This window comes from Tursiops truncatus, chromosome 3, assembly GCF_011762595.2.
Source record: "Tursiops truncatus isolate mTurTru1 chromosome 3, mTurTru1.mat.Y, whole genome shotgun sequence".
In the NCBI taxonomy this organism is placed as follows: domain Eukaryota; kingdom Metazoa; phylum Chordata; class Mammalia; order Artiodactyla; family Delphinidae; genus Tursiops; species Tursiops truncatus.
Genome location: NC_047036.1, coordinates 170,481,843 through 170,504,638, shown reverse-complemented (window position 1 = coordinate 170,504,638; position 22,796 = coordinate 170,481,843). Strand labels below are relative to the sequence as shown.

At 60.4% G+C, this 22,796-nt stretch overlaps 1 protein-coding gene across 9 annotated transcripts; it reads left to right on the top strand.

Moving 5' to 3' along the window:
- The first annotated feature begins 1,519 nt into the window (after positions 1-1,519).
- On the top strand, positions 1,520-22,181 carry DAZAP1 (DAZ associated protein 1). 9 transcript variants are annotated; one of them, XM_033854916.2, is made up of 13 exons: positions 1,520-1,827; positions 8,830-8,870; positions 9,354-9,520; positions 9,793-9,858; positions 11,272-11,382; positions 12,208-12,256; positions 15,217-15,299; positions 17,605-17,758; positions 18,689-18,718; positions 18,818-18,958; positions 19,722-19,898; positions 20,488-20,576; positions 21,288-21,426. In XM_033854916.2, the coding sequence occupies exons 1-12, from the start codon at positions 1,799-1,801 to the stop codon at positions 20,574-20,576; spliced, it is 1,137 nt and encodes a 378-aa protein (XP_033710807.1). In that variant the 5' UTR covers positions 1,520-1,798; the 3' UTR covers positions 21,288-21,426. The 9 variants fall into 9 exon arrangements, with proteins under 9 accessions (XP_033710807.1, XP_033710805.1, XP_033710804.1 ...); XM_033854915.2 differs by lacking the exon at positions 1,520-1,827 and adding an exon at positions 2,415-5,348; XM_033854914.2 differs by lacking the exon at positions 20,488-20,576 and having other exon boundaries at positions 1,526-1,827; positions 11,275-11,382; positions 21,288-22,181.
- The last annotated feature ends 615 nt before the right edge of the window (positions 22,182-22,796 follow it).

Here is a 22,796-nt window from a genome sequence, read left to right as displayed (position 1 = left end):
ATGTGGGATCTTACCGGACTTGGGGCACGAACCCGTGTACCCTGCATCGGCAGGCGGACTCTCAACCACTGCGCCACCAGGAAGCCCTAAAAGTATTTTCTTTTTAACAGTTTGTGTCTGCCTTCCTTCATTTGACCACATCCTGTGCATGTCATTCACGCCCTTCGTGGTTTATTTATCCTGTCACCAGTGGATGGACATGGGGGTTGCTTCCAATTTTCTGCTCTTCTAATAGTGAAGTGTGAGCAACCTAGGGCGTGTCTGTCTGACTGAGCACTTGGGCCGTGCTCCCCCGCCCCCCCCCAGTGGGGAGCCAGCCCCCCCACCCCCCGCAAGTGTTACTGCTTTCTTCCGACCAGAGAAACTTCACAGAGCCCCCAGGGGGAAGACAGAACACCTGCCCAATGCCACCTGAGGCCACTCCTTTCCCCTCTGCTGAGCCTCTGCTTCTCACCTGTGAATGGGGACTAATAAGTTACTCTCCTCTGGTGGATCTGATGATGCCAATGTGCTTTGCAAACTGTAAAGTGGCCAAAGTGAGGTGTATTTTATGTTATACTGTTTTATGTTATACTGTTTGCCTGTGACCTGGTTCCTTGATTCCTCACATTTGTTTCATTTTATGGTGAATCAGTTATATTGTCAGGCCACCAAGAGGCTGAGAAAGTGAGTGGAAAGTCACCACGCAGCACAAACCACCATCTGACAACATCATTCAGGCCAGCTTTTATTATGGTCCGTGTAGACCTGGGTTTCTCCACCTTCCGTGTTGACGTGTTGGGCAGATTATTCTTTGCTGGAGGGACCGTCCTGCCCATTGTAGGATATTTAGCAGCATCCCCAGCCTCCACCCACTAGATGCCAGTAGCACCCACCTCCGGTGGTGACAACCAAAACCGTATCTCCAGACATGGCTCATTGTCCCCCGAGGGGAGAAGGAGGCTGAATCACCCTGGGTGAAAACCACCGGTGTGGACAAATGAGGGCAGGACAATCCTTGGCACATGGCAGGGACTCAATGTGTTTTCATAATCATTGCATCTACAGCCAACTGTTGGATTTGATTCCAGTTCTTCCCTTAAGTGACCTTGGGCAGGTGAATGAGCCTCTCTGACCGTCGGTATCGTCTTCTGGGGGCAGCGGGAGCAGTCGAGGCGCAGGAACTGAACGTGGCGCCGAAGCGTCCCGCGGCCCGGCGGGGTGCGGGCGTGGCCTCTTCCCACGGCTGACCCCATGCGTGGCCCCGCCCCGCTCTCGAGACTGAACAAGGAAGCCGCAGCCGCGCCTGCGCCCCGCGGTGCCTAGCCCCGAGCGCCCGGCCGCGCACGCGCCCCGCGCCGCCGCGCACGCACGCACGCTCGCAGCACGCGCACGCACGCGGCTCGATCCGAGCGCTCTCCTCCTCGGGGCGGGGCCGGCGCCGGCGCGCGGGACTCCACTTCCCAACGTGCCCCGCGGCGGCGCTTGTAGTCGCCGAGGAGGAAGGCCGACGCGCGGCGGCCTAGCGGCGGCGGCGCGGGCCCCGCCGCACGCACGCACGCACGCACACGGGGCGCACCCCTGGCTCCGCCCCCGGAGGCCCCGTGCGGGAGCGCGCCCGGGCGAGCGCAGGGCGGCGGCGCGGGCGCGGGGACGCGCGGTGACCGTTGGCGCTGAGGGGAGGAGGCAGCGCGGCCGCCGCCGTTGCGCAGATCCGGGCCGCGGCTGTGGGGAGGGCGCCGGGGCCAGTGACCTTCCGGAGGCGGGAGCGAGCCAGGGGGCCCGGACGCCGAGCGCCTTCGCCGCCGCCGCCGCCGCCATGAACAACTCGGGCGCCGACGAGATCGGGTGAGGACGCGCCGGCCCGCGCCGCCGCCTCGGCCGGCCCCCGCCCAGACCCGCCCGGCCCGTCAAGGTCACGCCGCGGGGCCGTGCCGAGCCGGCGGCCGGGAGCCCGGGGGCGCGATGGACCGGGGGCCCCTGGGGGGACCTGGGGGTCCGGACGCCCCGCCGCCTCGTGGCCGGGGACCCCGAGCGGGAACCGGGGGTCCGGGGAGTTCTGTGGGTCCGGGCGCCTCGCCGTCTCGTGGCCGGGGACCCCGAGCCTCAACGGGGGGATCCGGGGAGTCCTGGAGGTCCGGGTGTCCCAGCGCCTCGTGGTCGGGGACCCCGAACCTCCACCGGGGGATCCGGGGAGTCCTGGAGGTCCGGACGCCCCGTCGCTTCCTGGCCAGGAACCCCGAGCCTCACCTGGGGGTCCCTGCTGTTTCCTGACTGGGGGAGACCCCGCCGCCGAGCCGGAGTTTACCGCAGGGAGACCCTCTATCGGGAACCCGGGGTGTGGGGGGGTCCGGGGCACCCTGTCTGCCCCCGCGCCTGGATTTCTCGCTGGGCGGGGGGGGGGGGGGCGGAACCGTCCCCGTGCTCGTGCTTTTCCTCGGGGACCTCGAACAGGAACCTGTGGGGTCCAGGGAGCCCCCAGCCCGTGCACGAACTTGGCGGGTCAGCGCACGTGGCGGCCCGGTCGGTGGGGGGGGTTCCAGTTCTGCCGCCGCCCAGCTTATCCCACTCGGGACTCAGCGAGTGCCCACTCCACCATCTACTCTCCTCCCCAAGTGTAGTTTCGCAAACCGAAGGCCCGAGGGCCAAGGTCATGGGGGGCCGTCCCCGGTCTGCAAGCAGCGCACCCCGCAGTGTCCACCATCTCAGCGCCTCCGCGCCACCTGATGGGGTGTCTGCAACTGTTGTTTTTATGTTGCTGGAGCCCCTTCCTGCTCAGCCCCCACCTAACCCCCATGGGCGGGTTTAAGATAAAGAGAAAGAAAAACTTGGGAGGTGGACAGACAGGCTTGCTCCTGAGGTCTTTCTCCTTGGTGCAACTGTTAGTGAGAGAAGGTTTGTTATAGCTAAGTTTCCCTTTTAATTATAATCTTGCCTAATGCTAAACGAGCTGGAGAGGAGAGTGATCCCACAGGAGCTAGGAAATCCCATTCTGCCCTAGTCTAGGGGTTTGGTCTAGTTTTCTTTGCAGAGACTGGTTTCTACAGCATCAGCGTAATTTTACAGTTAAATTCTTTTTGCGGAGATGGCAAAACAGCCTGGGCTGGGTTTCCGAGGCCTTGTGTACATTTCTCCGTGCACTTAGTGTTGAACAGATGTGGTGTTTACAAAACGCTTGATTTGGTGAGTAAGTCATTGTTGGCTGGTGGGTGGCTGGCCTCACTGAGCCCCTGCCAGGTTCCAGCAGCACGTTACACCATAGGACATAAAGTGTGTTTTGTGGGCTCCCCCCTCCAGAACCCCACAGCATTTAGAGGACCAGAAAGAAGGCGTGTAGCTCCTAGCCTGCTTTGTTTAGGAAAGACGTACAGGCACTGGAAGTCTGAGCTGTGTGTCGGGTAAGTGAAAAGTTGCAGCGCTTCCGCTGGGAAACTAGGATGTGGGCAGCAAGAAAGTTGCGGCGAAAGGGGCAGGACCTGAGGGAGCGGCAGCAGGTCTTCCACAGCCACATGGGCCTCTTTTCCTGAGAGCCAAGCCTTCTGCGGCCAAGAGGCTGACTTCTTTAGGCCTGGGCTGCCTTTTCTCTCGCCTGGGAAGGCAGGGAGCCTCCAGATCCAAGAGGCCTGCCCCTCGGTGTGCTCTCGAGGAGACGGCCAGACAGGGGTCCCTGGCGGTTCACCCCTACAGCTTGTACCAACCCCTGGGAGATGGTGGAGCAAGGATCCAAGGCTGGGTCTGAAGGGTCCCACCCTTGGCACCGCAGACCCACCCCAGACCCATAGGCAGCTTGGGGAGGCTGCAGAGCAAGTAGCAGAACCAGGATCAGGATCAGGGACCTGCCTGGCCGCGTTCCCCTCGCCACCCTGGTGAATGCACCCAGGTTACCTGAGTTCTAAAGTTGTAGATGTCAGGTGTCCCAGAAACTTTATTGCTTTGCCCCAAAGCATTGGTCAGTTTCTGTTTGCTGTGGGAGGCTTGTTTCCGATTGCTGTTGGAAGTCCGGGTCCACCTTGACTTCCTTATCTGTGTGGCTGTTCTAGTTCAGTGCTCGTGACCTCATCCGGCTCCCTGGTGATGGGCCCTCTTGGAGTTTCCCGTGGGGGGGGACCACCGTTGCCCACTTGGGGTGGTCACCGTGTGGGAGCGTGCGTCATGCTCAGACCATGTGGTAGTTATGTTATGGGGATGTGACAGTCTCACTGACCGCTGACGACACCCACCCTCCCCTCAGACCTCCTTCGCTTTGGTGTCTGGTCAGCCCCTCCCGAGCGGCTCCCAGGCCAGAGGGGCGGCTCCACTGTCGAGGGTACCTGCGTCCTCAGGAAGTGGGTGGATGCCTGGGGTGCCGCCCCATCGGGGATCTGCACTTTTGAGTTTGAGCCTTTGAAGGCAAAGCTTCCCTGCGTCTGGACTGTACAGGGGCTGGTGAGGCCACTGCTTTTAGTTCATGTTTTCGTCATCTTGGCTGTCACAGTGGCCCGAGCAGAGCCGGGGCGGGTCTTGAGGGCAGAGGTCCAATAGGAGCAGCAGGTGTCACGTGTGGCCTCGTGGAGCAAGGTGCCACGGGCGAGCAGATGTCCTCCCTCCTGGGCCGCCCAGCGGGACAGGTGCTCACCTTGCTGAGGGCCGGGGAGCGGTCAGGGTTGTGTCCCGGTCTCCTCCGTGGCCTTGGAGAGTCAGCTTAAGAGGGGTCCCCGGACTGAGGTTCTGGGGGCTGATGTGTCATGGAGCCGGAGAGGAGTTTGAGGGGGGTTTTATCTGGCAGATGTGGTTCTGCTGGCGTTCCCCCGGGCTGGTGAGACAGGGACCCTTGGATGTGACTGAAGGGAAGGGAGGGTCCCAGGGCGAGGAGGGACCTGGGGGAGGGGAGGGAAAGCAGCACTGGGTCTCTGGAGAGAGGTGTGGGCACGGCTGCTCAGGACAGAAACGCGGGAGGTGGGTGATGGGGGGGCACATGAGGGCTCAGGTGACTTAGCACTGGAGGGGTCCTGGGGTGGAGCCTGTGGGTCCCTCATGGGCGTGGCTCTTTCTGGAATGGTTACTTGTGGAGGCTTTGAACGCAGAGAGCCTTCCGTTGAGCTCTGGCTGGCCCCGTGGGTGTAGACCGGGAGCATGCAGGGCCGAGATTCCTGAGGCCTGTGCGCGTGAGCACCCTTTGGGGGGTCCGCTGTGTGGTGGGGCAAGAGGTGTCCTGCCCTGTAGGGGTGGGGGTGGAGGGCCTTTTCTCTGGGGCTTCTCTCTTGCATTTTGGAGCTGTCTTGGGCTCTGCAGGGTGTGGAACAGCATCCCTGGCCCCCACCCCCTCGATGCCAGAAGCCACAGATGTCCCCAGACGTGGTCCAGTGTCCCCTGGGGGCAGGATTGTCCAGGTGAGACCCCTGTTTGGGAGCATTTGCTCTTTGAGGCCTGGTTCCCAGTGTGTCCATGCCACTCGCTTCCGTGGGTTAGGACGTGTGTCCCAGGGCTGTTTGGACGCCTGTACAGTTGGCTGTGATGCTGGGGGCTGCTCCGCTTGACTCCCTTCTGGTTCTGGCCGTTGCAGTGGGCCCAGCACCTGGACTTGGTGGCGTGCTGCCCTCTGTGCGGGGCCCCTCCTCAGAACCCCTGCCCTGGGTTGCGCTGGACCTCTGTAGCTTCAGCTCTGACTCCTCCCTTGGCAGGGCACACCGAGGCTTAGAAGGGTCAGGGGACTCGGTCAAGATCACTCCCAGGGTGGCCAGGCTAGAATTGGGGGCACCCCTGCAGGGGAGCGCGGCTGTGTTTCGGCGGAGGTCGCTGTCTGGGGGGCTCCGGCCAGCGGGGGTTGGTGGGCTGTGGTGTGGTTGGGAGCTGGCGCGCCTCCCACGTGCTCAGCGAAGGTCAACCCAGGCTTTCCATGTGTTGTGCGGCCCCATAGTTTGTGAGAGGTGATCTCACCGGCCGGTGGAGGGAAGCCCAGCCTGCGGAGTGAGATCCCTGCCCCGACCACTGTCTTTGGGGTGTCCAGTCTGTCACAGCAGAAGGGCTGGAAGTGGGGTGGCTCCCTGGCTGCAGAAAGGCGTGAACACAGGCTGTCGAGGAGAGGGCCGCCTGCCGGACCGTGTGAGGGGTCCTGGCCTTGGCCCCCTGTCCTCCTGGGCGCAGCATGTGGTGCCTGCCATGGGCAGCCTGGGCCGGGGAAGCCACCGGAGCCTGACTTTCTGGTGTACATACCACACAGTTGCCCTAAAGTACCCAGAGCAAGGACAGGGGAGTCATCCAGAGCAGGTTTCCATTCAGCAGCCGGAAGAGGGTGAGTGTTTCCCAGACCCCAGCACCTGGTCACTTGTGCCAAACCCCTTCCTGGAGGAAGGCAGCGATCCCATCCCGGCAGTTGGGGTGCATACCCCGGCAGCCAGCGCTGACTGCAGACCTCTTCTCGGGTCTCCAGGGATGGAAGGGTGTGACAGAGCCAGGAGGTCCCCTGGGGGCAGGGTGGGGTCTGTGGGAGGGCCCCCCAGTTTCCAGCTTCAGCTGAGTGATGACTCTGGCACCCTTCATAGCAGGGAAGGGCTGGAGAGAGACTGCCACGCAGGGTCAGCTGACCCTTCATCTGCTGAGTTGTGTGTAAACGCCCAGAAAGGCCTGAGGTCATCTGGTGCCAAGCAAGTCTGTCTGGGCCACCCCACGACAGCAGCAGGGTGGGCAGAGCCCGGCGCCCTGTGCAGGTGTGTTGGCTGTGATACCGGCGATGGCGCCAAGTCTGCCTAGAGCCCCCGAGTCCCTGCCACCGCGAGTCAGCGAGGTCTCCCTGGGCCTTCCGGAACTTCCATCTGCAGACAGGGAGCAGGAGGAAAGGAAATATATAAAGCACCCAGCACAGCGCTGGCATGGGGTCTCCGGTCACAAAGAGCTCTCTCCTGTGCCAGCTGTGCTCCTGGCATCTTCTCAGGGGTGAGCAGCTTTCGCCTCCTAGTTCATATAACTTGGGACTCACAGAGCAGTGGCAGGAACGGGGGCACAGTCGCCACGATCTCCTCACGCCGGCCCCACTGCATGCTTTCCATGCCACGTTCCAGCCCTGTGCGCCTCTGGACGCTCCTGTGTGTCCTGTTTTCCAAGAACAGAAACGTTTTCTAAATACAGCACAGTGATAAAATCAGGAAGCACATATCAACACCATATCATCATCTAATACACAGGGCAGATTCCGGTTTTGTCAATTTGCACAGGTGATGGCCTTTCTCTCTCTTTTCCCCTTAACGTCTGATTTTGAAATTTAAATGAGGGCTGGAACCTGGACTGGTCAGACCAGTTCCTTCCTCCTCAGCGGCATGGGGGTTGGGTTGCTTGGAGGGACTGGCTGACAACCTTCCTGTCCTGATCACATGCAGGCTAAACAGAGGTGGGTATTCCTCTAAGTGAGTTGGCGTTTGTCTCAGGTTTTTTGAGAATGCTCCAGCTCCTTTGTTTCTTCAAGCTGCTTTTCCACAGCAAACCCGTTTGTGCTTGTGCCCAACGCCTGGGCACAGAGGCGGTCCATTGCCAGCCTCAGGGCCCTTCGGTCATTGCCTGCCTGGGTGCCAGGCCCTGGGGCAGTGGGGCACAGCTGCGGGCTGTACTCCCCAGGGTCTCTGGGAGGCAGGAGGAGCCTGGTCTGACCTCGCAGGGATGCGTAGGGGACAGGACAGGAAGGTCACGAGGCCCGGGTGTGAGCTGGCCTCCCGATCCAGAAACGCGCTCTGTGTCGGGGGACGGGGGCATGTTGAGGATGGCAGGGGCCACCTGTCTGGGGTGGGGAAATTGTTTCTTCCACACTGAGTTTCTCTCCCCCAGGCAGAAAGCCGCAGTGGGAGGGACCCCTGAGTGCGGCTAGGGCCACTGCCCTGCAAGGGTCTGTCCTTGCATCCCAGCTGCCGGTTTTCGGGCGCTCGGAGGCTCAGCGCGCTCAGCCTCGGGGGGCTGTTTTGTCTTCACGCCAAGCAAGGTGGGGTTGGCTGTGGATGGGGACAGTGCCTGGGTGCTCTTCCGAGGGTGACGGTGTCACTCCTTTCCCCATGGCAGCAGGTGGGATGGAGAGCCCCGTCCCCTGCCTGCCCTATCACACCTGCCCCGGATCGGGTTGGGAGCCTGCAGCACAGGGCACCTCTCCGTTCACTTAGGCCCAGCCAGCCTGAAAGTGGCGGGCAGTGGAAGGTTCCTGGGTCTGGACCCGCCCCGGGACTATGTGGACACTAGGCAGGGAGACCACCGGAAGTTTTCCTCTCAAACATTCTAGGGCACCTGTCCAAAAGGACAGCCCGGGCCACCCTGCCACGTCTGAGCTCCAGGGACCTCCCCAGTGATTTGTGGGTCCTTACTTGTGACCACGTGCTGCATATCCCAGCTTTGTCCTAAAGCCCTCATCCCCGCTGTCGTCCGAGTTTGTTGCGTGGGATCTCAGCTCTGGACTTGGAAACCTTTGGTGTTTGCTGAGCAGTTGGGAAGCTGCCCCGTGATCCTGCTCCCAAACTGGCACGGTAGGGGGTGCCGTCGATCTCTCTTTTCTTACTGTGGTTGAGGTCAGCGTGTACATGCGACTTGGGATGTTCTAACTCACTCCAGCCCCGTGGGCAGATCTTGGAGGCCTCTTTCATGCCTTTGACTGATGAGGCTGGGCCACGGCCATGCCCCGGGTTACCACCTTAGGGTAGGCCAGATGGTCGGCATCTTGGGCAGAACCCTCTTTTTTTGCGGGGGGCGCTGTGCCATGCAGCCTGCGGGATCTTAGTTCCCTGTCCAGGGCTTGAACCCAGGCCACGACAGTGAGCGCCGAGTCCTAACCACTGGATCACCGGGGAGTTCCCAGGGCAGAACCCTCTTGACCCTGAATGTTTTCTCGTTGCATTGCAGGAAGCTCTTCGTGGGCGGTCTTGACTGGAGCACCACCCAAGGTAGGTGCGAATGGACCTCGGTCTTTGGATTGTGTGAATTGTCTTTAATTCCTGACTTATTTATTGTCTTGGTTTCTGGGAAGGGGCACTTGATCAGGAGTTGATGGGGGCAGAGGTGAATGATCGTGGGCTTTGGAACTTGATCTCGTCCTGATGCTTCATGGTCATGGTCATGGTCACAGTCGGGGAGGGTGGCCAGCTCTGAAGGCAGAGGCTGTTGGCGTGTGGAGGTGGAGCCAGGAGGGCTAGGGATCCGCTGGCTCTGCCTACTTAGCTGTGGCCTTTTTTCTTCCCGCGGAGATGGGGTGCACCTTCCCTTCCCTGGCGCCCCGTCCTTCACCCTCTCCGCTGCCCCCATGTCAGTGGATCAGCCAGTTTAAAGGTTCCTAGCTGCACACTTTACAGGTCAGGCTGATGGGCTGGGAGTGTGTGACCTGCCTAATGCCCTGCTGTGCATGTGCGTATGTCTCGATCTTTGAGCAGAGACACTGCGCAGCTACTTTTCCCAGTATGGAGAGGTTGTGGACTGCGTGATCATGAAAGACAAGACAACCAACCAGTCTCGAGGCTTTGGGTTCGTCAAATTCAAAGACCCAAACTGCGTGGGCACAGTGCTGGCCAGCAGACCACACACCCTCGATGGTCGAAACGTGAGTGCTGGTCCCCGAAGAAAGCTCTCTGTCTTGTTGTGTGTGGTTCCTGGGCGTGCCTCTGTGCCCAAGCTGTGGTGTGTGTGTGTCGAGGACTGCTTTCCCGTGGGGTTGGTTTGAAGGGTTAAGGCTCTGAGCTTAGACTGGGCGCTGGGCCAGGATGCGGCCCGGGCCACCTGATGGGCCCTGTGCCCCTGGCCCTGCTGCTCACACCTTCTCTCTGGGGGAAGCAAGCCTCCTGTTCACCACTGCTCCTTTGAAACTTCCAACAGATCGACCCAAAGCCCTGTACGCCTCGGGGGATGCAGCCGGAGAGGACGCGGCCGAAGGAAGGCTGGGTAAGGGGTTGGGGGCTCCTGCTGGGTGTCCCGCAGCCGCTGATGCGAGGGGAGCCGTGTCTCCGACCTGGGTCCTTGCTCACTCAGACTGAGCAACAGGAGGGCTTCCAGCATGAGGTTGAGCAGCTGAGAACGGCTCGGGTCGATTCGGTGTTGGAAGTTTTTTATCTCGTAGCCGAGAAGTTTCTTATTAGTCTACCTTGCAAACGACGGCTCACAGCCATCTGTCGTTAGGAACCTTCCGTTGTATCCGCGCCGACTGCTCCTGGCCCCCCACCGCTCAGTGCTCTGCTGACTGCTCCTCTCCAGGGAGGAGGCCTGCTGAGTTCAGAACCCACCTTGGGACTCTGAGCCGCGTGTGCCCCCCGGCACCAGGCCAGCCGTCACCCAGAGTGCCCTGTCCTCGAGGAAAGCCCTGCTGGGGGCTGTGCGGGGCTGGGGCCTGGGCACCTGCATTTCCATCAGGGGCCTCAGACCAAGGGCGTATTTTTCCCGCTTTCTGTTAGGAAATATCAAATACAGAAAAAGAGTGGTACAGTGAACACCTAAATAAAACACTGCCCAGATTCATCAGTGGTCAGCATCAGTGATCTACACAGCCGTCCCTCGGTGGGATCTGCGGGGACTGCTTCCAGGACCCCCGAGGTGACCAGAATCCACAGACGCTTAAGTCCCTTATGTAAAATGGCCTGTAACCTACGCACGTCCTCCTGTGCACTTTAAACCATCTCTGGATGACTCATGATACCTGATACAGTGTAAATAGTTGGCTGGTGTGCGGCAAATTCAAGTTTTGCTTTGTGGAACTTTGTGGAATTTTTTTTTCTGAATATTTTTGATCCACGGTTGGTGGAATCCAAGGACACAGAACCCGTGGCTGCGGAGGCCGGCCGTATGTGTACCCACCTCTGTGCCTGCCCCTGCCGCTGGCACCCTGCCCCCACGCCCAAAAGTGCAGCCTCTGCGTCCCCAGCTGCTGGTGTCTGGGGGGTGGCAGCGCGGGGTGTCCACAGAGAGCAGGGTCCAGACCAGAAGGCGGAAGAGGTGGCAACTGAGCCTCAGTTACCAGAGCTTTCCACCGTCTGTGCGTCACCAGCTTACACACTGCCCCTGGAAGCGAGCCTGGTCTGCCAGTTTGGTTTGTGCAGGCCACCCTGGTACTCGTTCTCCTCTCCTAAAGCCCTGGGTTCCACACCGCAGAGCTGGCAGGCGCCATGGGTGGGCGTGCTTGGGGCGCCCCATCCTCTGTCGGCGGGTGGACGCGTTCATTCGTACAGCGGCCGTTGCGGTTTTCTGGACTCACTGGGCTCCTGGGGTTCTGGTCTGACCTTCAGAGGCCACACCGTGCACAATAGCAGGGAGTGTTAGGAAGTTTCCCCACGTGAACTAACCATCTTCTCCTCCTTGAAACAGCAGAAAGGACCCAGGAGTGATAACAGTAAATCAAATAAGATATTTGTCGGTGGAATTCCTCACAATTGTGGTGAGACAGAGCTCAGGGAATACTTCAAGAAATTCGGAGTGGTGAGTTCTCCCCGCGCCAGCAGCAGGTCGGTCAGGGCGGGAGTGGCGCAGCCCTGTGTCCTGGGGAGGCTGAGCCTGGCACAAAGCAGACCAAAGCCCCATCCATTCCCTCCGTGGCCAGTTACCATCCCAGGAGAGGACTTACTGTAAATGGGGCAGACTGACCTCCTGGAAGGCCCTCGGGTCGGTTGTAGCCACTGTGGTGGAAAGCGCTAGATGGTGTCAGGAAGAAGGGGCTGGGCTTGGGTGAGGCTTCCGCCCCCTCCCCTAGGATGGGGGGCGGGTGGGTTTGTTTTCTGGAAGAGGCTAAAAAACTTTGGGGAGCTGAGTTCTAGCGGGGCAGACAGGACACAGGCAGGGCTTAGGGGGCCAGTGGGCTGGGAGGCTGTCCCCTCATCCGAAGCAGAGACACGAAGTCCCCCCAGGCTTCCACCGGCCACGCGTGCCCCGGCTGCAGCGTGCTTGCCTGGTGGTACCTGTTTGTACCCAGGGCCTGGCAGGAACTTGTGCGGAGTGGACGAGGAAGGGAACGTGGTGGCCCAGCCAGGCCGGGGACTCTGATCCCGGTTGGGAGGTCCTGGCTCTCGTCTCCCCACTGGAGCGTGGGGCCTGGGCCCCTGGTGACCCGCCACCTACCCTGCCCCGTGAGCACCCCTCGGCCTGCTCTCGGCCCCATGGGTCTCAGAGCCCAGGAAGCCGGCCTTTTGCCTCGGAACTTCCTGCACTCGGCAGGCAGTCCCAGGCAGCGGGGGCCGGGAGTGTTGTAGGCAGATGTGCCTGTGCCACCTGCAGACCTGGGCCCTCAGACGCCCATCTCCCTTCCAGGTCACGGAAGTGGTCATGATCTACGACGCGGAAAAGCAGAGGCCTCGAGGTAAAAGAGATGGAGTTTGTCCCTGGCCTTCCCCTCAGATGGCAAACTATCTCACAATTAGGTGGTGGTTGTAGCGAGCCTTGCCTCAGGAGAGGGTGGTTTGGAGACTGAAGTCCCTTCCCACGCAGCCCCAGCCTGTCTGCTTCCCAAGGGCAGGCGGTACAACCTTTTTTTTTTTTTTTTTTTAAGCTCGTTCTTTTGAAGTTTTTACAACTTGGCATGAATTTCAACATGGTTTATGTTTTTAAGGGTGTCCTGAAAGATTAGTCTTTCTTTTAAATTGTGAACTTGCTCAATTACGACCGTCTCCTGTTTTAAGTTCACTCCAGCGAAGTCAGGAGTCTCATTTCATGTCGTCAGGCTAGGTCTGCCCCAGCTCGGCTTGAACGTGGAGTTCCCTTGATCCATCCCATGCTTTTTTTTCTTTTCTTGTTCTTTTTTCCGTAAGTCCCCTAAGTCGGCGGGGCGGGTGGGAGGAGGGCAAGGAGCCGCCCCAGCGCGCCCGCATCAGCCTCCCCCGCCGCCACCTGCACGTCCACTGTGGTTTGCGGGGCTGGGACACTGGGCGCCCAATTTCCATGCCCTTTGTTTTTCTTTCTTTTTTTTTTTTTCCCCCTGGCTGCTGCTATTTGTCCCTGCCTCTGTCCCTGTTTTGGTTCCTGAACCGCTTTTGGGCCGGCCTTGTGAGCTAGGTGCGCCAGGCCCCGCGGCCCCTGCCCAGCCCCTCGAGGCATCCAAGCGTGGCCGGCGCCGCCCACAGCATGCGCCCGCCATGCTGGAGAATAGTTTGCCATTTGAACCTCATCCTCCTCTTCCTCCATGATTAAGTAACGTATCCTCACTTCATGTCGATTAAGCTGTTAAGTTTTAGTCTTAATTTTAATGTAGACGTACATGCTTAGTGACATACTTAAGTGTTTCATAGTAAAGTACAGTAATGTTAAGTAAGTTGTTTTTCCTTTTCTCTCTGTGAATTGTTTGTGATTAACGATATCTCTTTAGATTTCTCTTCTCCAGGTGCTAAATTATATCACACAGGTACAGGCCAGTCCCGCAGTCAGAGGAGGGAGCGGGCTTTGCTCCAGTGGGGTGTAAACGAAGTTTCAGTGTGTTTCTGTTCCGCTTCCTCAGCGGTGATGTCGCCTCTTGACAGACAGACGCGTCCCTAGAAGCCCTGCCCCGGGGCTCCTTCCCCACGACTCACCGCCTCTTGCACTCTAAGGACCGCGAGCCCTGTGGCTTCAGACACTCCTGCACTTGGAGAAAACGTTCACTTTCTCACATGCCGTTCATCACCCATGTTGTGTTCCACCATTTGCCTCCGATCTTGGGACGCCTTGGGACGCGGGGGTCCCGAGGCTGCTCTTAGTCACCCCGTGGGCCGCCTGTGGTCCTCAGCCCGGGCCCGGGGGCGCCAGGCGGCCGGCGCGGGGTCTGGGCAGGAGGGGCTGTGGGAGAGTGCTCGGGGCTCGCCCCTCGGCCCTGTTCCCATGTAGCTCCTGCCATCATCCTCCGCCGTGGGGCTTGGCGAGTCCCTGCGCGGTCCCCAGTGCTAGGCGGGTGGAGGGTGGGAGCCGAGCCAGAGCCAGCAGTTGGTCAGCGGGCTCCCCGAGAGCTCATCCCTACTTTCTCTCCTTCCTGAGTCTTCTCCGAAGCCTCCCTCCCTCGCTCCCTCCCTCCCTCCCTCCCTGTCCCTTGGTCCATCTGAGGCTCCCCATCCCCGCCCCGGGGCTCAGTCCCCACACACCTCAGCCGCTGCCTTTGCTCCCTCATGCCCTCCCGCGTGCCCGCCACTGCGGCCTGTCTCCTCCGGTCTGTTCACAGTTCTTCCCCACGCCGTGTGCAGGTCCTGTGTGCGTGTGTCACGCTCAGGCAGGCGCGTGTGCGGAGAGGACGGGCCTCCCGGAGAGGCTGCCGCCTACCGTTCTGAGCTGCCTTCCCTCCTCCATCCTTCTCCCACCACAGTTCTGCCAGGAGTCTTTCCACACGGTCCACACAGCTGTGCTCCCGCATCCTTCTTTGCTCAGCTCGAGAGGCCTCCTTCCTGGGCGCTCCCTCCCCTGCCGCCAGGGGCTGCCCCCACCCCCTGCATCCACCTCCCACGGTGCTCCGTGCCCCTCCCCCCACACCCATCTTCCGCCCCTTCTGGGCCCTGGCCCTTCCCCTGGCCTGTCCTTTGTTGTTCGGGGTCTTCCGGCAGCTGGCTGCCGTGGGGGGCCTGTAGTGCTCAGCGCAGATGGGCCCTGGGGAGCCAGAGCAGCAGCCTGAGGGCTGGACACTCCACGCTAGCCAGGCAGCCGCGCTCACCAGACCAGCAAACTTCGTTTATACTGCACTTTCTTGTGTTTGGGAAACGCTAAATTGTTTTTCCCTTTGAAATTGTCCTTTTGATGACATGGTGCCTCTTGCTCTTGCTGCCGACAGCAGTGTTTGACCTGCTGGAACCCACTGTGGCCTGTATCTCTGTGTATTTATGCAGCTACGTATAGATAGACACCTGTATACATACGTACGTTACCTTGGCAGGACTCCTCGGGCTTACCCAACAGCGTTGGGCAAGCTTGGCGAGGCTCTAACTGGTAGAGACGTACCTCTGTTAAGGCGCTAGAACAATGTACGGCTGCTGTCAGCACTAGCTGCAAAGCGACTGCCAGCCGAGGGGGAGGACCCTGGGTTTCAGAAAAGCAGAAGCGCACCCACGACACACCTGGGGCTGCCCGCCAGCCGGGCCCTCACCGCCCTGCTGTCCGGGCTGCTGCTAAGATGCGCCCCTGTGATTCCAAGGTCATCTCTGTGGAGGAGGCGGCGTCTGGGCTGAGACGTGCTCATGCCCCACAGCCTCGCACACTTGCTTCGCTGAAACCCTCGGTCGATCCCTCGGCCCGTCCCTAATACTGTTCATCATCCTGTTTTGTGTCACAACACCCTGCTACCTTGATTCACTCTTCGTCGTTGGCTAGGTTTTGGATTTATTACTTTCGAGGACGAACAATCAGTGGACCAGGCTGTCAACATGCATTTTCACGACATCATGGGCAAAAAAGTGTGTAGTTGTAGTTTTATTTTACCTTAAGACCAAACTAAGTCTTAGGCAACCTAGGGATTTCACTGGAGAGGAAATCCCTTGACAGGAGGAGGGCCGGGCTAGTCATCCCAGGACCCCCAGCTGGGGGTCGGACCCGGTTCTGGGAGCCCCTGGCTCTAGAGCCCCTGGGGGGCGGCCGGCGGGGCGGGCAGGCTGGCGTCCAGTGAAGTCACGGGTTGCCTCAGGCTTGGTTTCAGTGACCACTCCTTCAGATGTGTGTCCCCTCCCCTCCCCTCCTGTCCCACGCCGGCCCGTAAAGTGCCGGGCCGTGAACCTTTGAGAACAGGTTCCGTGTAAAACTGAAGGCAACGTAAACATCCTGAAGGATTGGTTTTCAAATTGGGTCACTTACTGTGAACTCGGTACCGGCCACATGCTCCTGATAGTTCTTAACTCCATGCAGTCAAGTGACCTCTGGTGTTTCATCTTCATACTGTGTTGCTGCCACGGAGGGAGCCTCTCGGGAGGTGGCCCGACCCCTCATTTTCCGGCCCTGAGCTTGCTGAGAACTCGGCTCTCACCTGAGTAGCTGGTGGGGGGCTGTGCAGTCGCCCAGGCTGCCGCCCCTCCCAGGCCCTCGGCTTGTCCTCGTCCCCTCGGCAAGCCCAGCCCTTCTGCCGGAGCCCTGCGTCGGCTGAGACGTGGAGGGAGTCTGGCCCCAGGGGTCCCCCCCCCCCGCCCCTTCGCTTTACAGATGGGCGGCTGACTCAGTTCCACGCGAACCTGACTGTGCAGGAGACACAGTCATGCTCTCAGTTTGAGACGTTCATTGATGCTTCTAGTTTAAGGTTAGCTTGCAGATTCCAAGGGTGTGCGCTGTTATGAACACACGTTCAGAAGAGCCCGTGTCCCATGTTTTAAGGTCCTGTGGCGTTTACAACTGGGGAGAAGTGAGGTCCTCCTTCAGGGACAGAGAGGCCCGCTCAGTGCACGGATCTGCTCCCAGGGGCAGAGTCCAGCTCCAGCCCTGTCTCGAAGGGCTGGGGCCCACTTGTAATTAAAAGCTAAGGGCAGAATAGGAAGACTAAAAGAATATATATACTTCTTAAATCACAGGGCTGCTTTGCTTTGTAAGCAGGAACCAAATTCCCTTAAGGAAAGTGTGAAGACTCATTAATCTGAGTTCTTTGAAATGGGTCCTCTGGTCCTGCTTTCGCACCGCCCTGAGCTACTGGGGATTTTGTTCCTGTCCATGGAGCATCCTCGGGGCATCGGAAGGTGGCATCTTTGTGCCTCTGTCCCCCGCCTGTCTGTCCTCTCCCAGGAATGCCTTTAGGCAGAATTGATGGGATTCTGAATACAGGATGCTTGGCGCACCAGGCTGTGAGACCCCAAGGACAACTCCAAGTGAATTCATTGTCTCTTTCTCCTTGCTAAAATTTATCCTACAAACAAGAATAACTGGGGATTCTAGAATGCTAACGCAGCCCTGGAATCGGGGGTCTTTGCTGTCAGTCGGCCCACATTGGAAAGGCTGTGTAGGCGGGGCTAGGCCTGGTGGGATGGGTACCTCGGTCCCCTTGTCCCACCCTCCACATGCTGTGGCTCCTGGCACGTCCAAAAGCGGAAGGGTCCTGGGCTGCTGACCTAACACAGTATGAAGATTGCTTACTGATTCAAATGTCCATTTTATTGCATGTTTGTTTACTTTTTTTGTTAGATGTAATGTAAGATTCTCTTATCACATCCATTCCCTCTGACATTATTTTGAGTTAATTGAGATTCTTTAAGCGTTAGCCTGGGGAAGGTAAGTCTTTATCTTCCATTAGACATTTTAAATAAAAAACCTAAGTAAACCAACTGTGTTTCTCAGGTATGAGCTGAAGGGCGAAGGCAGGGCGGGGGCTTTGGAGAGGGCCTGCACAGCTGGCCAGCGGGGCCAAGAGGAGGGCCACGATGGTTGGCCTGAGCCTGACCTGCGTGACCCTGGGTTGACACTGCCCCTTAACTTGACTGAAAGGCCCCTGTCACGCACAGAACTCTCTGCGGACTCTTGGCCCTCAGCCCTGCTCTGCAGTGGGTGGGGCTTCATGTGACTTACAGTTGGATCTGTTGTACCTGAGAAACATTTTTTAGACAAAAGAATTTTAAAAACTTTTTTAAGAAAAAAAGTTACTGGCCTAAATAAGGTTTATAGTTAAGTATTTAGTTTTAAGTCATAATAAGATGCTAAGTGTAGTTGTAAGTTATCTGAGGGTGTGTCTGAAGGGAAGGGGGTCTGAGACCCTCAGCATCTCCCTAAACCAGAGCTCGATTTGTCTAGGTGGAAGTTAAACGGGCCGAGCCACGGGACAGCAAAAGCCAAGCGCCAGGCCAGCCGGGGGCCAGCCAGTGGGGCAGCCGGGTCGTGCCCAGTGCCGCCAACGGCTGGGCAGGTCAGCCCCCGCCCACGTGGCAGCAGGGGTATGGCCCGCAAGGTAAGGCTGGCGTCCCTCCCGACGGGCCCATCCACAGCTGGGACGCGCCCACTGCCACGCGTGCGGGCTGTGGGGGCCGGAACTGCGCCAGGGCCCCTCCCTGTCCAGGGCTGGGTGGGTCTGTCCCGTCTGCCGCCCACGGGCGCTGGGAGTGCTGGGCTGGTGCCTCCGGCGGAGGTCGGAGATGTGTCTCCAAGGGCAGGTGCCACGAGGCCGGAGTGGGAGATGGACGTGGCTGACTGTCTCGCAGGCTCTGGTCGGAGGCTCTGGGGAGAGTGGGGTTTCCACCCAGCGGGGAGGAAGCATGGTGTCCTGCCTCTTGAGCCCTTTGGGTCTATTCCAGCTCCCTGGGCTGTGGGCCCTCCGTGTGGGGCTGGCAGAGCTTTTACGGACAGCTTTGCGGGGAGGCTTGGGGTGGCCAGGGGCCCCGAGCCAGGATCCAGGAGCCTCCATTCCTTTTAGAAACCTAGGGAAGGAACACTGTCCAGGGAAGGGCACCGGGCGCCCCCAAGCTCATAGACTGTTTCTGCATGGCTCCAGGCTTTATTCCTGGTCTCTCCAGGGCTGGCTTTTAGAATGGTTTTTATTGCAAAACAAGCCACGGCTGTAGGGGACCATCTAGTGAGACCAGATGCCCTCACACCCACAAGCAGGGGAAGAACCAGCGCTTGGCCGGAGGCCGCCCTGGCTTCCTGCCTCCCAGCCTGAGTCCCACACATGCGACTGAGTCCCTGCTCTGTGGGCGTCCCCGCCCTCCCGACCGAGGGGCTGCTTGGAAGGGCTGGGGCCGTGCGACCCAAGGAAGGCTCCCCTCTGACGTCTCCCCTGCACCCGTGATGCGTCAGGACACCAGGTCCCGCGGGGGGCGGGGGTCCCCAGTCCACGCCATGGCGCTGACGCAGCACCCACCCCTCTCTGTTTTCCCTGCAGGGATGTGGGTGCCAGCAGGACAGGCGATCGGTGAGTCCCTGTTGGGAGGAGATGGAGAGAACAGGGTGTGAAACTGGTGGATGGGGCTGGGGGCTTCTGCCCGCCCTCATCCTGCTCTCTGTGTTCCAGGTGGCTACGGACCGCCCCCCGCAGGAAGAGGAGCCCCCCCGCCGCCTCCACCCTTCACCTCTTACATCGTGTCTACCCCTCCTGGAGGGTTCCCCCCTCCCCAGGGCTTCCCCCAGGGCTACGGCGCGCCCCCGCAGTTCAGTAAGTGGCCGCGGGCCCTGTCGGACACAGAGACCCTCTCCCTCCCCCACCCTCTTGCTCACCTTGATCCCTAGGGACCTGCTCTCCGTGCTTCACTTGAGGGGACTTGATTCACTTGCTTTGTGCCCAGCTGTAATTGAAGAGGTGCCCCTGGAGGGCTGGGGCGGGCCTTCCGTCCCCCAGCACCGTGGGTAGAGGGGGTGTGGCCACACGTGGTGACCGTGTGTCCATCAGGAAAGAGAAGTGCCTCACCTGATCCTGTAGGGCCGACAAGCAGCCACCTGAGTGTATCGTTCGGCCGGCAGGAAGTGTCTTCTGCCTTCCTTCCCTCGTGTTCCTTGGGGCGGCGTGCTCAGCGGCCCCCTGTGGCCAGGGACCCGGGACCCGGGACCGGGCAGTGCAGCCCTGTAGCCCGGACCAGGGCCTGCGGGCCACCTGATGACCGCGTGTCCTTACAGGAGGGGCGCCTGCTCCCGGCCCAGCCCCCGGCCAGTTTCATTTCTGATGAGGAAGAGCGGGGCGCCCTTCATGGACGGCTCACAACTTCCCGCCTTCCCAAGGCCACCCGGGCTGCGGCCCCGCCCGGCTAGGCGTGTGCTGCCAGGCTGGCCGCTGGTCGGGCTCTGCCCGGTGGGGGTCGTTTCCTCGGCTGTGGGCCCGGCCTGTGGGCGTCCTCGAGGCCTGGCTGCTGGGTGGAGGTGGTCTGGGCGGCTTCCTGAGGGTGAGCACCGCGTCTGTGGTTGTCTTTCCTGTCTGCCTGCAGGTTTTGGCTACGGGCCTCCACCTCCCCCACCGGATCAGTTCGCCCCCCCAGGGGTTCCCCCACCACCGGCCACTCCGGGGGCTGCACCTCTGGCCTTCCCGCCGCCTCCGTCTCAGGCCGCTCCGGACATGAGCAAACCGCCGTCGGCGCAGCCCGACTTCCCGTACAGTCAGTACGGTGAGTGCCTCGCTCCCCACATCCACGCGCCGCGGGGAGAGCTCGAGAGACCCAGGCTCGAGCGGGCCTTATGCAGGCGCTTGGTTTCTGGGGTCTCAGCCAGGGCGCTGGCGCGGAGGAGCATCCGCGGCTGGCAGACGTCCGGGGCCTTGTGCCTGGGGGCGCCCCGGTGGGCCCTGCCGCCTTGGGTGTCTGGGTTTGTAGGGCGCAGGGCGGGTGTGAGGGCCGTGCGACGTCAACATTGTGTGTCCCCAAGGGTGCTTGCCAGGTGGATGCTGGAGCCCGGGGTCCGCACCCATCAGAGGAGCTCCTGTGGGGACAGGGTGGGCCTGGGGCTCTGCTGGCGCTGAACAGACGCCCCCAGCACCCCTACACCGCACGCTCTTGTTCCCCTGGGGGCCTTGCCCGGCCGCGGTCCCTGAGCATGTGGGTTCTCACCTCACCCGGAGCAGGACGTGGCGGTGGTGGCGGGTGTGGGGTCGCCGGCCCCCGGTGGGGGTGTGCGAGCGACAGCGCGTGTGCCCCTCCCCGCCCCTGCTCCTCTGCCGAGGCCGCCTGGGGCAGTCAGCCTGGTCTCGTCTCTTGCCAGGCCTGGGTACCTCTTCTCCAGAGCCGCCAGGCTTCGGCCCTCACTTTGTTTACACTCTTATGGTCAGGCTGAGCAGTGATGTGGCCTAGGTAGGTGGCGCCTCCTCCTCCACGGTCCCCACTGCCTGCGCCCGGGCCACGATGTCGCCTCCTCTGCCATCCTGGGCGGGGGTGGACTCGGCGGTGCCCTCGGGGACGGGCCCTTGCCGGGGCAAGGATCTCGTCCGGCCACCGCCCCGCTAGCCCCGAGCTCTCCTTCCATGGGGCAGCACGGTGGGCGTCTGGGCCCCCGGGACGGCCCCCTCCGCCGCGCATGGTGTGGGTCTGCTCCTGCTTGGAGGAGGGGCTGCCCAACCTGGAGGGGCTGTGCAGGCAGCACCGTCAGGGCCAAGCTCTGCACCTGTACCTCAGGCTGGCCTGTCACGTTTCCTCCCATCCTGAAATCTGTGCTGAGTCCACCCTGTGGTCCACCCTGTGGTCCACCTGAGGACAAACTTTCTAGACGCCTGTGGTCCACCAAGGCAGGCCAGATCATCTGTGTCTCCAGGCTCAAGGGCCTCTCCAGCCGTGAGGGCAGGGCAGTGAGTGGGGAAAGGGGCTGAGAGCAGACGGGACAGACGAGGGGTCCGAGGGGTCTCAGAGCTGCTTTTCTTTCTGTGCAAGACAGCTGCCCAGGGTCCTGCCGAGGCCCCCAGGTGGGCCCTCCACCCTCCGGGTCCATGCCTTGCCCCGCGCAGGGCCCTGGCCGTGGGTGCCAGTGGGAGCGGAAGTGGTCCCAACTCACTGAGCCCTTCCCCGCAGGTTACGGACAGGACTTGGCGGGCTTCGGACAGGGCTTCTCAGACCCCAGCCAGCAGCCCCCCTCCTATGGGGGCCCCTCGGTGCCCGGCTCGGGGGGTCCCCCCGCCGGCGGAAGTGGCTTTGGACGCGGTCAGAACCACAACGTACAAGGATTCCACCCCTACCGACGCTAGCCGCAGCACCTTGAGGATGTCGGGCGGCTGAGGCCAGGATTCAAACTTGTGAACTCGTGACAATCACAAACTTGGGGAAAATACCAACTGGAGCGTGGGGGGCTTCTGGCGGTGGCTGTGGGCATCTGGACCGAAGTTTTTAAACGTATTATTTCTCTAACCCATCAGCTCAATAAAAAAGTCACTGGTTCAACAACAGGGTTAAAAAAATTCTTCAGCTTTAATTCAAAACTTCAGGTTTCTTTTTCTTCCTTTTTTTTGCAATTATTTTCCTGAGCCTTTATTTTACCGTATATTGTAAACTTTTATGTTAAAGAAAAAAATATACATTTACAAATTGTGAGATTTTTAAGAGAAATTTTCTACAATGTATACTCGCTTATTTTTTAATTTAAAACAGGGTTTCTGTCGGCACTGGTGGAGGTGAGGGGCGTTTTTAGTCCCTCACTCCTGGCTTTGAGGGTTGGGACTCGTTGGTCCAGAAACTCTGGGAGCTTAAAGAAGAAATCTACTGAGTGTGTTTTGTTTTTTGTTTATTCTTTGCTTTTGTCGACTGGCGTGCCTGGCCATGTCTGCAGGTGCGCCGTGGGGCCGCGCTCGCCTGCGTCCGCTCTGGCGTCAAGGACCAGGAGGAGGCCGGGCCAGCCCATCTCCCGCGCTTGGGGCTTTAGGGCGTCCCCGCTGACCGGTTTGAATAAAGAAAGTGCGTTTGGATTAGAAACCCACGCTGTGTCTGTTATTCCCTCTGCTTAGAGGAGCCCCTTTCCGTGTGGGGAGCCCGGGCCCTCTTCGGCAGGTCTGGGGCTTTGGGGGATCTGGTCTGGTGGTGGTGGGGGGCCTGGTCAGAGCTGCAGACGCACTGTGAGGGACCCTGGGTCCCAGGGTTCAGAGGCCACTTGCCGGGCTCCGAGGAAGAGACGCCTGCACACACGTGGGTGGGGCTGGCCAGGCCACCCCCGCCCCTGCGGGAGTGACACCTGGACTGTGGCCTTGGGCGGGCCGCTCATCTTTCCATGAAGTGGGCCGTGGACATGGGTTGGGGCTGTCGGCACCCCCAGTTCAGGGCCGGTGGGGTGCAGCTCAGGGAGCTGAAGGTCGTCATGGTGGGCACTTGGTGGGGCCCAGCTGTTGTTCACAGGGCCCCAGAGGCAGGGCCAGGCCTGGGCAGTGGAGCAGCTCGAGTCCTAGCCAAGGGGGATCCCAGAGATGCAGAGGGAACCTGGGGGCCAGGGAGGCGGGGTGGGACGAGTTCCCACCTGCAGAGTCTCCTCTGCCACGTGAAGTGACGGGGCCGTTCCGTTGTCATAAAAACAAGATTTCAGAACATAAATCCTGG